This window comes from Setaria italica, chromosome IX, assembly GCF_000263155.2.
Source record: "Setaria italica strain Yugu1 chromosome IX, Setaria_italica_v2.0, whole genome shotgun sequence".
Classification (NCBI taxonomy): domain Eukaryota; kingdom Viridiplantae; phylum Streptophyta; class Magnoliopsida; order Poales; family Poaceae; genus Setaria; species Setaria italica.
Window position 1 is genome coordinate 56,919,071 of NC_028458.1, and position 18,356 is coordinate 56,937,426.

The window sequence follows — 18,356 nt, forward strand, 5'->3', positions numbered from 1 at the left end:
AAGCCACGTCGTGGATGCTCTGGAAGGGCGTGGCCTCGTGCACCGGGGGCGACTGCCAAGTTGCCTGGCCTATGGTGTGCCGGCTTAAGGAAGAAGGTGGCCTCGGCGTCATTGACGTCGAGGTTCAGAACACTTGTCTCCTCCTCAAGACGGTGGACAAGCTCCAGCAGGGCAGCGACAACCCCTGGTGAACTGGGTTCGGTTCTGGTACACGCCGGAACGCGCGTCGCGCCCCACGCCCTGCTGGCAGACATTCCAGCATCTGTTGCCCATGTACAGGGACATCACCACCGTCGTCCTCAGCAGCGGCACGATGACCTCCTTCTGGATCGACAATTGGACCTCGCTTGGCCTCCTCGATCGAGCTTTACCGGCCTTGTTCTCCAACTGCCTCGAGCCCTGCATTACGATCGCCGCCGCCTTCGCCACCAGGGCCCTCGTCTTGCCGTTGTGGGAGCGCCTCTCTCACGCAGCCAGTGACGAGCTCGCGACCCTCGTCTCTCGGCTGAGCGGCCTGCACCTTGGTGCCGCCCCTGACACCCGCCGCCTGGCTTAGAGGGATGAGATCGACGTGCGCTCAGGCGCCCTCTACTCCATGTTGAAGCGGACGGGCTACACGGTGTCGCACTCCGACGTCAACTAGGGGAACTTCGCCCCAATCAAGGTCTAGGTCTTTTTTTGGATCTTCCGATAGGGGAACACGCACATGCGGAACTTTCTCCACTGCCGAGGCGCCACGGGCAGCCCCATTTGCCCCTTCTGCACCGCTGACAAGGACGCCGCCCACATCTTCTTCACTTGTCCACGCATCACCAGCTTCTGGAGCTCGGCGTGCCCTCACGCCTCCGTCACCTGCCTCGCCAGCGCGCTTCAAGCTCTACCGCTCCCAGCGAGGGTGGCCCTCCACACCGCGACGCTGCTCCTCTTGTGATTGATTTGGAATCGCCGCAACAGGATGATCTTCGACGCAGTCGACCAGCCCATCGCTGCCATCGCCCAAGCCGCCAAGGAACACCTCACCCTCTGGGTGCATCGCGCTCCCCGCCGCCTAGACACCCTCCCGGAAGTCCTGGTGCTCTAGTCTCTATGTGATATAGCGCCTATGCTGCTTCATCTCCCTCCTTCTACAAAAACATCAACCCCCCCCCCCCCCCCCCAAGCTAGGTTGTAAAATGGAAATCCATCAGCTTCGGCCAGACGTTCAGGTGGGCGTGCTCTGCCCCAGTTGGTCCTTCAAAAAAAATTCGAAGCACATCACACTACTCCTATTCTTTTCTCTTTTTCTGCCTTGCAGGCCAGTGCTCAAAACGCCAGTCCTATTCCGGTCACACGCTGATCGGCCGGTTGCTAAACAATGGTGCTGGCTGTTCTCCACTGGCAAGTACAACGGGTACGAGCACCATCCACCGATGCAGGACAAGTCGGCCCAATTTTCAATGCGAGCAGCTGATCTGGCTCGCACACGGACAACTTACGCCACCATGCCGCCGTGTTACGTACTCCCCCACCTCAACCCAGGAGGCCACTAGCAGTGGCTACTATACGGACGCGTTTATTTTAGCGAGGATTAGGCAGGCAGGAGCAGCCTTTGTTACTGCCAGGCTGCCCTAGCCTTTGCTCTGCCTGCTGCTATCACTGCTAGCGCCCAGTTGCCCAGAGGCCAGAGTGGTACTCGTAGCACGCACGAACTCCATTAACAATTCAGCATCGGCTGCGCCGCCAGCTAGCCGTCCTGGCCGGCGATCTCCTCCGTCTACTGTCCTGGACTCCTGGTGCGTGCGTGCCCTAGACCTAGAGCCACCAAAAGGTTTCCTCGAACAGATTGATGAATTCCAGTGCCAGTGCTCACGTGCACTGACAGCCACGGTTGAGGTTAAACAAGTCTGAGGTGGCGGAAGATTAGAGCAGGGTTGCCACAGATGGTTGGATGGGTTCCAAGTGGCTTCATAGTTTAGTGTAGCTACTAAGTTCGCTGCCATAGCAGTAACTACAAGCTGGGTGCTTGACTGCTTGATTGGGGATTATTCAGACTCTCACAGCCGTTCGTGATAGGCTAGTGTGATAGGGGAATACATGTGATTTTCTTTAATTAGGAGGCTACTTGGTTATTATGTAGTATAGGTTTAGCTTGCTGCCTGTGGTAAGCCGTAGCACGTGCTTATTCGTGGAGGGCTATGCTTTTTTAAGGGACTACAGACATGGTACATGCCGTCCAAGGAGCCCTCCTCACTTACTACTTCGCCTGCTAATCACCTCTGCTACCGGGCTAGAAAAAGGTTTAGATCGCATATTGGGGGTGAGAAATCACAGAGTGCAGCGAGAACTCGTCCAATGTGGTTAACAGAAAATCCCATGTCCAGGGAGTAAGGAATGCCCTGTCCAATCGCGTATTTGGGTATCCGCTTCTACACTGTTACCGAAGAAAAAACATCGGATTATTGCAAGTACTCCTATATCCGTCCATGATGTAAAAAAAGAGGCGCGTTCATCATCAGTTGATGCATGCACGGCTAGATGTTACGCATCTAATTATCCAGCTTGAGTGATGCTCCGTGTCTTGTCTTTCAGCACGTACTGATCTGAATCGTGAAAAGGGAAAACCAAACGAACGTGTGAAATACATCTATCGGCCACGGCATCTTAAGATTGATTAGAGAATAATTGTTCCAACTTCCCACACAAGTGGGCGCTAGCTAACTTGCTCGGAAAGCTCCGACGAGCATCGGTGGCAGCTGATGTGAGGGAGATTAATCACTGATGATGATGACTAAATTAGTGAAGTGTGGCTCTGAAGAAAAGGAAAGTGTGTAAAGGTTATAGTACTCCACCATATCAGTTATGGTACTGGATGCTGGACGACAATAACAAGCTCCCTACTGGACCTAGGAGCCATCTCTTTCTGATGGTACGTGCCGACATTGTAGATAGAGTAATCGACGGAGCTTAATTGCGACGGCACCTGATTCGCGCTGCACCACACGTCCATCAATTCAGTTTCTAGCTAGTACTAACCCCCCATCATCTCGACACCGGACTCTCACCAGCCTCGCGACTGGATAACGGGGGAAGCACCCCATCGCCATTGCCGCCCGTGTGGAAGAGACGAGGAGTTCTGATTTCAGTATCCAGACGCATCCTTTTTTTCGTCTTCTTTTTCTTGAAATTCCACGTACGCTCTAATAACTAGTAAAGCTTGCGTTCCCCACTGAATCTGAATGATTGATTAGTCGCTCCGATCCCCACCAGAAAAGCACGCGGTTAGCACACCAAATCCGAGTCAATGATTAAGCACGAAGGAGAGGGAGGAGAATATCCTCAGATAAGAGGACAGCGACATGTACCGAACCACACCATCCCGAGCGCACACACCTCTGCAGGGGTTAGCTGCCTAAGCAGGTGTGTACTCCATCTCTCTATTCGATGGGCTTTGCTTCGCGGGATCAACCGATCTCTCTTGCCTGGTTGGGTTCTGCTCGATCGTAACTTGATTTTCATGGCACTAGATGGCCCGCGCTAATAGCACGGGTAGCTAGTTTTTTTATACCATCATCTGGATGCTTTATTTCAAAATAAATAGACATAAATAATTGTATTTAGTCGTGTCATGGTAAAAGATCAATATATTATCATATGATAAGATCTTTTTTAACATGAATTAGAGAGAAAAGGTAATACCTTAGATATAAACATATTTTTTGGGTATTTACTGAAACAACATAAAAATTTATACATTTTTCACTTGAATATAATTGTTTATATATTTTTTATTTGTGATGTACATTTTCGTTTGCTATGATTAAAAAATCCTTAAATTTTAGTAGAATGTTCAATGTATATACAAAAGTAATAATTTAATTTCGAGTTTGACCCTTTTAGTTATTATTATATCGAAGTCTCCTTTCCTTTCTTTGTTCTTTGATCACCGGTTGCCACAGCCCATACATGCATAATCCCATTTTGGCACACGGTTGTTGCACCTTTTTCCTAATTATAAACTCTACCCTTGGGTCCGTGAATACGTTGTTGTGGCTACCAAACTATATATTATTAGTCTTTGTGCTCACCACCTCTCTCTCTTGCTTCTACTCTGAAGGAGCGTTGTCCGCTACATTGTGGTCACCAAAGATTGATCCTTGATTGTGACTGTTGTTCCCTCCCGTCGGACATGCTATGGCGCGCATGCCAAACATCAATTTTCTTCACTATTTAACACGATTATTTTGGAATTTCCACCTTGTGGTTGGTGTCGTGGCCCTCAAGTTGCTCCACCAGATCATTCACTATGTTGCTGGATCCAACCACTATTTCATCAAATCGACAACCTTTGTCTCCTGCGAGTGCCCTATCGCCCAATCGCAGGCAACAATTATGGTAAACCGGTGAGTTTTAAGCTGGGGACGGACAAGTTGGTTGTATTTTTTCTCATTAGTTTAGTTACGGTTGTTAGCCTAGCCCTACTCGCCAATGGTAGCAAAGGTCGGCAGCAAACAACAGTACACAATTGCATATATAGCTCGTGGCACTTGAAAATATTTAACCCGTCGTAGGGTGATTATTTTGCTGGTCAAGGTGATCCTTTCTCAATGTGGATGCGTGTGAATGGAGCTGGCTGATCGTTAATCACTACTATAGAAAAGGTTATCACGAATGGGTCATCACTGGCAGTTCTATCCAAACTGGTGGTGATAAGTTTTCATGCTAGTTCATGAGTAGCTAGCGCGTAGTGGAATCGATTTTCACCACCGGTTCATGGTATAACCCGTCCGTGACCCATAGCCCTTCTATATCATATCAACATCCATCCCCTTCTCTTCTCCCCTTCCTCCCTTTTACCTTCGAATGCGCACCTCTCCCTCCCCACCTCTGATCCCCCACGCAAATAGCGCAGGTAGCTAGTTTTTATGCCATTATAAAAAAATAGATATAAATAATTGTATTTAATCATGTCATGGTAACAGACAAATATATTATCATATATCTTTTTAAACATGAATTAGAGAGAAAAGGTAATACCTTAGATACAAACATATTTTTTGGTATTTATTGAAACAATATAAAAATTTATACATTTTTCACTTGAATATAATTATTTATATTTTTTATTTGTGATGTAAGTTTTGTTTGCTATCATTACAAAAGTCCTTATATCTCCCTCCCCACGTCTCTCTCACCCCCTCCCATCACCCCTCCGCTTGCCCCTCACTGGCAATGAAGACCAGCGGCGAGGCACAAGGAGCGGGCAGGGATGGTAGGCACGGGTGGCGGCAACGACGGCGGTGGGCGCGGGCATTGGATGCAACAACGACAGCAGATGCGGGCCACGACTGCGGGCATGTGCGAGGGATGCAGCGACAACGATGGGGACTCCGTCCCCTCACGGTACTCTCTCTCTCTCTCTCTCTCTCTCTCTCTCACTCGCTCGCTCGCTCCCCCCCCTAGCTACTGTAGTGGGTGACGGGGCTCCGGTAGCGTGGAAGGACTCTAGCGGTGCCTTTTTATTTTTTAATAGGCTTCACTGTCGGTTCATGGTCCGGCGGTGATGAAACACTACCACCACCAATCGAAATTCAACGGGAGGCCAAAGCGGCGATGATATTGGATTTAGGGCTGGCGGTGATAGGCTGGTTTGGGGTAGTGGATGGAAATGCGTGAGGCTAGCACGGTGGGCTCATCATCGTGTAACCACTTAGTGAAGCTGGTCAGATTTGTCCCAAGTGTTCTCCTCACACGTCCCAATGGTTACGGTGGCCGTCTCACTATCATTGGTGCCGGCATGGCCCTCTTTCTTGGTGATTTTGTCGTCATGATCCTTCTTATGTTTTCTCCTTCTAATCTATCGCCTGCACTATGGCTTTGCTATCTTGCACAAAGCTGCACTTTTGAGCCTGTTATGTTGCACAAAGCTGCCTGTGTTTGTAATGCAATCTGCTCCTGCCTGCGTCCGCACTTCTGTTGTCGGGTGTCCGATTTACGCACTTTGCGTCTCACTACTGTTCTGTCTCGTGGCCTTGACACGCCAACTGAAGTCCAACGAAATGCTAAATTTGGTCTCCTTTCAAAACTACACGAAATTAAATTGGATGAGTTTTGGTCACATCACAAAGATACATACTTTAATTGAGAAAAGACCAATTTCCAAACACTTTTTTATGTCCCATGCTATATCTTATCATCATGGAGTTCGTGGAAGATTCAAACATGTTTTATTTCCATCCCATACAATATTTTTTACAAAAAATCTTATTTTAGTTTCCAAAATTACATAATTATTGATGCATTGATTTGAACTCTTTGATTGAATTAGTCTAGATCATAATAAATTCTAACGGTGTATTTTTTTCCTTAACATCCCTTTTCTCTCTCCTTGATTTCAATCGTTCAGTCAAAACGGGTCGGAATCCGGAATCATTTTCCCTATATATCACCTCTCCTACCCCTGCGTGCTGCAAGCAAAGCAAAGCAAGCCAATGATAGTGAATAAATATGGAACCAACTTTCGTTCGCTCTTTTAATAAATATATGTAAGATGAGCAAAGTTGGATTATCTTGCTGCCATCATCGAGCTCTTGCATGAAACTATCCATCATTACTATCGATCTCATGGATGAAACCATCCGCTGATGCTATCAAGTTTGTATCAAGTTTGTGTATATGAAATCATATTACATTGCTCCCGCTGTGCTCGTGGTGAGGGGCTCAATCCCTATGGCAAGAGCATTAATTCTGACAACAATTTGCATGTCCAAGGTGGTTGAATTTTTACCAAAGCATGTACCACGCCGACTATATCTTAGTAGCACCTTTAGATAAAATTCAATCTCTTATTTTATCTCGACCTTATCGAAGAAAAATTATGGGGATCGAAATAGGTTTTTTTATAGTTCAAACGTTGATTTTCTTCTTGATTCCTCGACTGAGAAGATCTTTCTTCCTGTCGCCGTATCTATTATAATAGTTTATATTTTTCAGTTTAGATTTCTTTTCATCTATGGAGATATTAGAATTTGCTCTAATTGACATTTTGGATACGTGACAGTGAATCTTATAGTAAGGTGGTCCGCGCTAATTAGTGCAGCTAGTTAGATTTTTTGTTCTTATTTCTTAATTTTTTTTACATGTAACAATGTTCAGTCCGGCGGCCGGGTCCGGCCGCCGGGTGATGCACTGCTGGTCCAAGGCACCGTTGCACGGGGTTAGGGGACCTCACCGCTCGAGGGTGCAGTGGGCTCGCACGGTGCCGCCTGTCCTTGATCATGAACAGCGAAGCGAAGCTATAAAGGGAAGCGGCAGTCGTCGTGACGATGTACGGATGCACCGGCAGCGAAGCGATCTGCTCTCGCTCGTCGTCGGTGGAAGCCGCGGCAACAAATTTTCTCCCTTGGCCAATTGCTAGTTACCACCCGTGGTCACAGGGTACCAAATCAGCTTATCAGCCTGGAAGGAAAGAAAGGAGCAGAGCACGCAGGCATAGATGGAAGGATTAGCGAGATTAGGGGAGGGTGACGGGCAACAGGCAACGTGAACAAAAAAAAACGACGGACATGGCAATAGGAGTCCACAGTCCTATTGCCATATTGATATATTTCTTTTAAATTTCTAATTCAGCTATTTAGTAATTGTATTTTGTATGGAACCTTTAAATTAATATAGATCGTTAGATTTTCAAAAAATTCAATGGTGTATATTCAAATTCAGTTGTTTAGTAATTGTACTTTGTATGAACCTTTAGATTAATATAGACCGTTAGATCATCATAAAATGCAACGACTTATATTCTTCTCTTTTTCAGATTAACGTGGGAATTCCTAGACCCTCTCGATGAACGTAGTGACTTCTTTAAATACTATTGTATTAAGATGTGGCCCGCGCTAATAGCGCGGCTAGATTCATTACATACTTAGTAATATAACTATGTCTATTACACTGTTGACTTTGAAGTAACCGCTTTGATGCTATAAAGAAGTGACACCTTCTATGTCACGGCTTTTCTCCTTAACTTGTTGAGCTCATCAAGTTTATGTAGGATTCTTCATACTCAATCATATTGGATGACCATTCAGCTTACCAAATTATCCTTCACTAAAAATATAAATATATTAGTTTATAAATAGAGGTTGGCATTTCACCACTCTCAAAATGATCCCGACCTAATTTATAATTAACTTAGGTCCATTAAAAATTTAAAACTAACATTGTAATTAAACTGTAATTGAAAAGTTATTAATTCAAAGATTTTTCATTTCACCTCTAATGATTTCCTAACTCAAATCAACCTAACATAATAATTGCATAACCTCTTTTGCTTAGTTGATTAGTAAGGACATTTGTATGTTGCATACTCCCTCCGTCCCGTCGTTATGGCTTTTCTAGAAACATAGATTTTGCTATGCACCTAAATACAGTATATGTCTAGATGCATACAAACATCTATGAATCTAGAAAAACTAAAACAACCTACAATTTAAAATGGAGGGAGTACCTATTCCAGCTTATATGTCATGAGTGCTAGTCTTTTGTAGTTGCTGTAGGTTGCAGACATGCCCTATGTTTTCCGGCATGCTGCCTCTTGCCCTGTATTTGGTAGGTGCTGTAGCTTATCTATCCCTCCCTCCCTACCTCTCTCTCTAGCTTTTGCTGTGTATTTGATCGTCAAACTTTTAACTTGAGGTTAATTCCGTGCTTAAATCACTCAAATTTCTGTACCCAGCAATTAATAGAGACGGGGTCACTTGTGGCTCCCACGCTACTTATTTAGGCTGCACAAACCATCCTATCTTGCTTGTTAACGCAAGACGTCATCGACTCCTCGCGCTATCCATCGTGGCTTGAATATTTTCACCTTTACATGAACAAAAATACTCACCAAACCGAAGCTCTAATAGATGTATATCTTGCATTATCTGTAGTAAGCACACAAAAGCCATTTATGTTCTCGCGTGACCTGCCATGGCACACTTATACATGGTGTCTCCGATCATACAAAAGTAACTGGCATCCTAAGTAAATTTCCATATGGCGTGCTCCTATATGGCTCTTCAAGCCATTTTATTGTCATATCTTGTCATAGGCATGATGTCAAAGTTTCCCTCTTCTTCAAACTCGACCGGGCATAATAGTATTTTGTTTTGCTTTGTTTCCACCGGGCATGCTCGCTTTTCATCTCAGAGTAATAGCCGGTGGTGACTAATCCTGCCACATGCAGCTATGGGCAGGCACCTGGCAGCCCCCGTTGTGGGCACTGGGCAGTCCGTTTTTCCACCTGGCAGCCCCATCCTGCCGGTACCAACTTTTCCGTCGTTGTCCATCCTCATGCCCCACAAACTTCTCCCAAAACAAAGTTCTTCGTCGCCGAATTGATCTGCATGACCCTGATCAAATTTCTCCTCGCAGGGTTGAGCTCCTCGATGTTCAATTGAGTTCCTCATCTCAGATTTAGATCAACGACTAATCAATGTTTCATGACAATAGAATGAGCTGCTTTTGCAAATTGAACTCCCCCCCCCCCCCCCCACACACACACCCTCCCTCTCCCTCCGTCCCTCATGCGCCCGGTGTTTCTTCATTATTCCATCAAGTTCATCCAACGATTTGTGGCATGTTGTGTGCTCGCAGCGACAAATGGTTATTTGATATTGCTAGGGCTATTGTACGCTGCTAGGACAGCATGTATGCTAAAACCGAAGACATATAACTTCCATAGAAACAACAAAATATTGTGCGATCTATTTTTAGTCCTCAATAGTCCTAATAATGATATTACGATTGGTCTGCACCGTTATAACTTGGGTGAGCCTAACTCAGCTGGTAAGGTTCCTTGTGGTGGAATCTTCCCACCAGAGTTTGAGTCATCACCTCAACATCGTTGCTAGTATTTTTTTGGATTTATTCTAAAATTTAATTGGTGCTATTCTCTCAGTGGCAAATGACATGCCCATCAATAGCGAGGTGCTAGTTGTGCTTCATCAATCTCGAGAATCTGCTAGCTCATTCTCTCAGAGGTGCTCATAGGTAGGGTTGCATGCGTGTATTCATAGGATCGAGTGTGCGTGCGTTTGTGAGCGTCTGCGTCTATACCGTGTTTTAAAAAAAAACAATCAGTTGGCATTTTTTTGATTTAGATATTCGTAATTGCATTTCATGTGAATCATTTATTTAGGTACTATTTTTTTTGCACGGAGATTAAACTACTAATTTGCATAATCTTTCATTTGAATTGTATTAGGCACGGTCTCTCTAATTTAATATAGACCATTAGATTAGGTTCTTTCGTTTTTTTATTAACGTGATAATTTTTGTGTCCTCTTGATGAATGTGTAGCTTTTTTTAATACTTTTTATTAAGATAGCTTATTTTCATAAATCTAGCAAAAGTAGTGCTACTAATTTGACCGTATTTAATCCATATGGACACCAAAACATTCGGTAATTAGTACAAACCATTGCCGCCCTTCCTTTCACACATAAACACACAAAGAAAAAAGAAAAAAATGGAAAAGAGAAACGCAATGCAATCAGGTTGAGTAGCATTGAACGGATCTGTGTGTATCATCATTTGATGAAATGCCTAATTAGTATTTTAGCAGGAGAGCTAATAAATATTCATCATGTGAAGCTTTGTAATTTATTAATTATATTTGTTATCGACTATTTATTTAACTATTTTACTTTTCCAATCCGTGTAAACATGAACTGCTAAATTCCTTATTTTTTAATTTTTAATTCCGAATTTGTGTATTTATTAATTGTGTGTGTATTGGACATATACTCTTTAGGCTAGTCTAGATCGTTAGATCTTCGTAAAATCCAACTGTGCATATTCTTCTCTTTTTTAATTGATGTGGTAATTTTTAGTCCCTTTCGATAAATATGGTGGTTTCTTTTAATACAACGGATAGATGGACAGCATGAGACTGGGACTGATAACCTGACCTTCTCATCGGAAACAATTCGAAAACCCGACGACTTTGGCCAAACAAACGGCAACCAGTAGCCTCACCTACCGTTTGTCGTTTGCGACGGAGCTCGACGTAGCTTTGCCTTTGATTCGCCGGCCAATAGCTCGACGGGATGGGACGGGACGGGCAGGTGCCATTCCGGAAAGCGGAAAAGGGTTGCGGCTCGGCTTCAGGTGCTCGTCTACGCGGGATTCGCTGACAACGCCCAGCCGCCACGCCACGCTCTCTCTTTCTTTTCTTTTCTTTCCCCCCACCATCAGGCATCGGCGAGCGCGTTGCTCTCGATGCGCTGCGCTCCTCGGCTCGACACGTTCCCGCGGCTGGCGCCCGACGGCATCGGCTCCGGCGCTGGCGCGGCGGAACGAGTGTTCTGCTCATCGGCGCCCAAAGGCAAAGGGTGAACAGAACTGGGGTGCCAGAGCCTGGCCTGGCCACCGGCGGCCGGACGTACGGGCTGCGAGGACTGCAGGAAGGAAGCAGTGCTCCTTGGGCTTGGGCGCACGGTTAATAACTCTCGGATGTGACGGGTGACCACAGCAGCACGGTTAATAACTATCGGATGTGACGGGTGCTGCACAGTACTGCTGTCCTCTCTCCCTCTCTCGTCGTGCACCCTCGTGTTCGATTCTATTCGGCCCACTGACAACTTCGGGCTTTGCTCCTCATCATATACTCCTACGTGTGTGGTACTGCTACCATTTGAGGCCCAAATACGTCGAGTTGACTGTCGAGGCGCCAGGACGTTTCACAAATCCGCTACCACATCACAAATTACAAAGGAGAATCCTAGTATCCAAACACAGGTATAATGACTACTGATTGAACTATATTTCCAGCAAAAAAAATGTTGGTTTCTGTTTTATCCGGATCCTCAATGGTACGATGGAGCAACGCTGACGGGATCATGCAGCCCAAAAGTCCAGTACTTGGCTGCTGTCCTGGTCTGATGCATTATTCACCGACAACTGTACGTGCCGCACCATCATCCACCATCGTGTTTGCGTCCCACGTCGTCAACTGGTCGTGTCATGTGTCATATCGATCTCTCGTGCCTAAAACGTGACGTGAGGAAAAGAGTTTCGGTTCGGTGCGCCCCCGTCTCGTCGTCCCGTCAGGCTTGTGTGATCGCAGGCCCCATATGGTTTGGTTGGGGATGGAGTTTTCGGCCCAGAGAAGCAAAAGCGCGAACGAACACCTACGACAAGTGATTTTGGGCCGTGTCGGCTCGCGGTAGCGAATTTGAGAATTAACAGTCTTTTCCCATTTCTATTGGATGTTGTTGTTTTCCATTTTCTGTGTTTTTTTTAGATCAAAGAGTTTTCCATCTGTCTTGATGAGGACTTATGAGCGCACCCTACAGCTAAAGGAGTACCGTTTTCTTCGGTGTTTAGCGTTTTCTGTACTAGCACAACCGATTGATGGATGGGTTCAAAAGCTAAAGATGTACGTTAGGACGTCGTGGAAGGAAACCTTTTAGCGACATATTACCACCACCTGTCTACTAGCCTGAGCGTTACCACTCTCGAAAACATGTCGAACCTCTGAATTTCAGATGCATGGTTGCAAATTTAGTGCATATTCAGCTAATACTATTGCCTTTGCGTTATCAACTCATCGATGATGTCCCTAATAGTCTAATCTTTATTTATTTATTTCAATATCCAATATATTAGTCACACTGAAATTCAAAAAAAAAAAGGAAAACAAAGATCGTCTTAAACATGGCCAAGGCGCTAAACGTCAAACGAGAGCATTGTTAGACACCTGCCCAACGCAACTCGTTAACTCCTTGACTAAAAATCCATGTTATGCCGGACCGGCATAACGACCCACGCGATTTAACAAAGATCCATTTCGTAATTGAAAATGCCTGTGAATAAAAAGAAGAGATTGCACATGCTCAACAATGACAGTCTTTAGTGCACAGTATTAGAATTAGAATCAGGGTCAAAATAACCAATAAGACTAACAACAAACTATCTAAACTTTAGCCCCGTTGATTTGCATATACTCCATTCGTTCCAAATTGTAGGTTATTTTGATATTTCTATGTACATTTTTTTTCTATGTATCTAAATATAGTCCATATCTAGATGCATAATAATGTCTATAAAACTAGAAAAGTTAAAATGACCTACAATTTGAAACGGGAGAAGTACCGAACGGTGAAGCATATAATACATCCTGACGTGTATATGAATTTGAGCCGATACCCAAGTACCCAACACTGAAGCATAAAGCATGTTTGTGGTTGTATAGTACTTACTGCTAGTACATCGCAAGCAGGCCAAGAGTTCGCAAGCAAAATAGCCGTATGGCTGTATATATGAATTTTACAAGATTTTTTTTATAAACAGAAGAATTCTACATTAAGTTTCTAATTCATTTCTCCTCAATTTTTTTCCTAATTCATAAAAATGTTTCGTGACCTTTTCAAGATAAGATTGCAGTTACGAACAAAAAGATTTTACGAAGAGCAGATTCCCGCTACTTACATTTTCATTCCATTTCAGAACGTAAGATTGCTATATACATTTGTACACAATCTACCGAAACGGAATTGCTAGCATCCTTCTAGTTTAAAATTGAGGTCCTGAGTGCTAATTTTGAAGGCAATTTTCCCTCCAAAACGACCCCGGGACGACGGATCAAAAGCACGGCGTGAGCACGTTGAGCAGCGACACCCTCGCGTTAACAAGCGCCCGGTACACCTGCTCGCAGCCGTCTTCCGCCGCCACGACGCACTCCTCCAGCCTCCGCAGGCGTTCCATGGCAGCCTGCCTCTCCTCCTCCTCCTCGCTGCAGCACTCCTCCAAAGGCACCTCCTTTGCGCCGGGTCCGGATTCGCTGGCGGCGACGGCCACCGTACGCCGGCGCCACCGAAGGAGGTCGGCCACCCACCACACCGGCACGGCAGCCACCTTCGCCGGGGAGACCGCGAGCGGTGACGGCATTGCGCGCGAGGACGAGGAGGCGGAGGCGGATGCGAGCCCGGCGAAGATGGCGGCGGACGCTGCCGCCGCGGCGCACGTGGCGGCGGCGGCGGCCTCGGCCACCGCGGCCTCGCCGGAGTCCGACGCCGCGGCGGCGGCGGACGGGGAGCGGTGCGCGAGGCAGCGTAGCGTGGAGGCGAGGCGGGCGAGGTCGCGGTCGGAGCGGCGCCTGGCGCGGAGCGCGGCGGCGAGGCGGGCGGCGTCACGGCGGCGGAGCGCGGCGTGCGCCTCGGCGAGGAGCTGCCGGAGCGCCAGGAGCGCCTCGCGGAAGCAGCCGTGGGCGTCGGCGAGGAGGAGGAGGTCGTCGAGGAGGCGGTCGGTCCAGGGCGCCGCCGCCTTGCCCCGGCGCTGGAGCGGGTCCCGCGCCTGCGGGTGGTGAAGCAGGTCGGTGAGCCCCGCCAGGAGGCGGCCCAGGTGGCCCGCCCCGTCGCCGATCCACGCCGGGCTGGCCTGCGCCGGCTCCTCCGTCCAGGCGAGGAGCGCGTTGGCGGACTCGTGCAGGCCCGCGACGGCCGGGTGGAAGCGGCCGGGCAGGCTGTTGGAGCGGACGCGGGAGTAGGAGAGCTTCTTGTGGCGCGTGCGCCGGAGCAAGGCCGCCTTGGGGACGGTGAGCGCGGTGAGCCGCCGCCGGAATCCCACTGCCATTTTGCTTTGATTTGCTTTCCGGCTTGCTGCGGAAGGAGTCCCGGCGTCGAGGCGGTATGGGTCGCTCGCGGTTTGACTTGGTGCCCCGGCCGTCTGGGTGGTGGTGTATGGCAACTTGGATGGGGGCGTTTATATATATAGGGGGTATCGCGCATGATTGGTAGAGCCCGCACGGGTGGGTTGGGTTGGCTCTGGCATGACCGCATGAGAGCAGTGTATGGTGCATGGCGAAGCGAGCTAGTAGCTGACTGGCGGAGTGGGACGTTGGATTTTTTTACTTTGGTGGGGAAGCTTACGGAAGGAAGAAGGGTGGAAGCGGGAGGGGAGCCTGCCGTTGGCCGATGGGACATGGGAGAGTGCCTGCCGGGACGGACGAGGAGGCCCCGTGCGCGCAGTGCATAACATCCCTGGATGGCAGTGCGTGGGCGCGGGGCTGGTGGCGCCCGCCATCTGTGGCGCGGACACGTGCTCCCAGTCGGCGGTGCCTGGGGCCCCGCGCCGCTGCTCTCCACCCTCCCCCGCTCGGCGCGCGCCGGCCCACCTCGCGCACAGCTCACGCCCGGCCCCCCGGGCATCCCAATTCAATGCCGTCATGGCCGCGCGCGTCGGCGTCGCGCCCCCGGACCCAACTCCCCCCACCGAGCTTCATCCATCTCTCGCCATTCGCCCGCGCTCGTTTAATTCTTCGATCCCGAGCTCGACCATCCGCGCGTGGGGGCGCCGGGCGAGGTCCGGGACGGGTGCACCGCACTGCGTCGCGTCGAGGCTGGGGCTCGTGCGATCGGGACATTTGGCGCCGGTTGGCACGGACGGGACAGAGCGATCCATCCGTCGCCCGCCGTATCTCGCGCGTTTAATGCGCGTCATCCATGTCCATCGATCGCTCTGGCCTCTGGACTTCTGGAGGAGGGGGGCCGTACGGCAGGATCGGTTTCGTGCAAATCATTGAGGCCTGCCAGGCTGCTCGCCTGCGACGCCATACCCTCGATGAATTGGACAACAATTGGTGCTGTGGGGTTTCATCTCAGCCTATCGGGGCCGAATCATTGGCGTGGCATGCCGCCCATCTCTGAACCCATCCTACAGTTCCCTTGTGCTCTTGTTCGGTTGGATCGCGCGTCAGATCGTTATCACACGGGCCGCATTATTTGTGTGTACGCCTGGCTCCTCCCAGCGAGCAGGTCGCAACCTCGCTTAGCTGACCGTGTATTGGCTGTTACTTGCTCCGACAGTGCAATTCTTGTGGTTGCCCTGTCACCGTCTTTTCCTTTCAGTTGCGCCTATTGGTTTCCATTGCATTTCACGTTCAGTTTACTGGCAGTCTGGCACCTAGTGCTTCCATGGCCTTCTGCTTATGAATCGAAAATCCTCTCAAACTGCATGAGGGCGCAGAAAAGAATCTTACCAGCGCAGCAGTGCGCCGTCAGTAGGATGCACACATGCTCTTTGCAGACTAGGGGCAGATGGCCAAATGTATAACTGAACTCTTCAACGGCCACCTGGTAATCTGTACTATGGATCAAGCATAGTATAACTGTATAAGCACGCCTACATTTTACTAACTATATACAAAAGCCTCCAAGAACCCTTCTTTATGGATTCCTAGAAGATACTCCTCCGGATAGGCAGCTGCTAGATCGATCTGCATCGATGCGTGGGACTAAAGAAATCTGAAGCTCTGAGCCCCCCGTGGCCTACCAGGGACAATCAAGGGCATAAACAGGGGCGCGCAATCAGATCAGATGCAGTGCACTGCAGATAGTTTAATGGAGGACAACTGTACTCCGATTAAAGATCGATTATATCCACAAATCGATCCATCTCTAAGTCCTCAACCTGTCTTCAGGTTCCCGAGTAGGGCCGGCGCGGCGTCTCCTTCGTCCTTCCCTCGACGAGGAGGATCGGAACGAAGGGTGCTGCTTCTTCCAGCAGCGTCCGTCACTGTCACTGCAAGAGCGACAGAGTTGTGTATATGGCGCCAAACCATCGGTGACACGTACGCGCTGTGGTCAATCCGTGCGAGCTTTTTGAGAGTGACGAGGTTTACGTACGCTAAAGAGCTAGCGATCCTCGAGTGACGATGTGGATGCTGTCTTCTCTAAGGACTTGGGCTTGCGCTGCTGCGCCTGGCACTTCACTAGCCAGTGCGTGTAGAATAGGGGTTAACTGAAGATTCAGTTCAGTTTGGAGGTGCAGTTCAGTTGATGCAGCGGTAGCATATGTACATAGGAAAATAGAAGATTTCCCAATGCGAACCTAGGAGTTTGGAGGCGTAGGCCATTTAACAACTCGGGACGGTCAACACGAAACCAATCGTATCCTAATTCTCTCGTTTGCAGTGACACAAATTTGACTCGCTCAGGCTTCGTGCATGAACGTACTCTCAGGAACAGGAAGTACGCAATACTCCATAGCAGACATGGAAAGGCTTTAAAACGAAGGTTTCATCCATGAAAAGTGCACGTCACTGGAGACCGATTGAACTCCGATGTGGATCCCTGCTAGTTTAACGAGCCCCGTCGTCCAGCTACTGGGAGATCGTTTGGGATGACTGCATGTGCCCATTCTCTTTTGTCTCCAATGCCACCGGCCGCCCGATTTGGTCGGCTAACTTCAGCACGGTTGGGGAATCTGATTTTTTGTATGATGTGAGCATGTTCAGCTCGATCGTAGAAAATCTAACGATGGGTGTAAGCATGTGATGTGCGGCCGCTCCTAAGACTCACTCTACTAGTCTACTGTGCTGCATTGTTTAGTATGACGACGGCGAATCAAAAAAAAAATTGACAAAAAGAAGTGATCTGCTGAAGGACAAGCGAGAATGGAGGTTAGAATTAGCATGTTGATTCTTCAAGCCGGTACCACACATAACACATGCAGACTATTGCTGCGCACAATTCAACACATGTAGCATGGTTGGAATGCACGTCATAGGGTGCGTTTGGTTTGTTGAATTTAATGGTTCATGGATAGAATGGTGCATTTTAGATGGGATCATCCAGCACAGGATGGTACACCCACATGTGTTTGGTTGCTTGTATATAAGACGTACAGGTTCATACATGTTCTTGTTTGGTTGGATGTACAAGGTTGGCCTTGGCATAATGAAAAGCATATTCTGCCACTCTCAAACTAGTTTGGCGGGTAATGATTTTCAAACTTTCAATAACACCTCTCACAACCCGCCAAGACAAATGCCAGACAAATTTAAAACTAGCTTGACATGTGTTCTGCCAGACAAATGCCACCTTCACCAATATTGCAACTGGGAAACAAACAAACAGATGTAAGCCTTCGCCATATCAATGCTCAATTGACTGAACTTGATAGAAGCTAGTCTACCTGGGTGTTAGGCCCAAGCCTCCAATCAAACCAGTACATATATCACTAATAATGTCACCATAAAGATTCAGCATCACTAATACATCAAAAAGACCAGGATTCTTCACAAGCTGCAAGCAGATGCAGTTCATAATCAGTTGAGTCATTGTCAGCGCTGCTAGAACATGTAAGAAAGATAATTGATTCCAAACAGCACAAGCCTGATGATTCAGGCAGGCTGCCAATATCACGAGCGCCCCAACAATCAACAAAACAATGGATACAATCGACTGATAGAACATACCGTCATACAACAATTGCTCCTCATATTGAATTTCAGGGTACTTCTCACAACCTGGAGAAAAATCAGCACACAATGAAAAAGAGTCCAGCTCAGAATAATAGAAGCAACGTGTCTTTAACAAAGCCTACCTGATGCTCAA

The 18,356-nt window shown here is 47.9% G+C and overlaps 1 protein-coding gene across 1 annotated transcript; it reads right to left on the reverse strand.

Annotated features, from left to right (window-relative positions):
• Positions 1 to 13,602: 13,602 nt before the first annotated feature.
• Positions 13,603 to 14,592, reverse strand: LOC101773932 (antifreeze protein Maxi). Its single transcript, XM_022829806.1, has 2 exons — positions 14,284 to 14,592; positions 13,603 to 14,187 (listed from the first exon to the last, which is right to left on the reverse strand). Exons 1-2 carry the CDS (start codon positions 14,590 to 14,592, stop codon positions 13,603 to 13,605), a joined length of 894 nt encoding a protein of 297 aa, XP_022685541.1.
• Positions 14,593 to 18,356: the final 3,764 nt, after the last annotated feature.

Excerpts from the sequence above, each read along its gene's own strand:
- LOC101773932 (XM_022829806.1), bottom strand. The coding sequence starts at position 14,592 with ATGGCAGTGGGATTCCGGCGGCGGCTCACCGCGCTCACCGTCCCCAAG. Across the intron at positions 14,188-14,283 it reads CGCTCCAGCGCCGGGGCAAG|CTCCTCGCCGAGGCGCACGC; the intron begins GCGGCGGCGCCC and ends GCGCTCCGGCAG.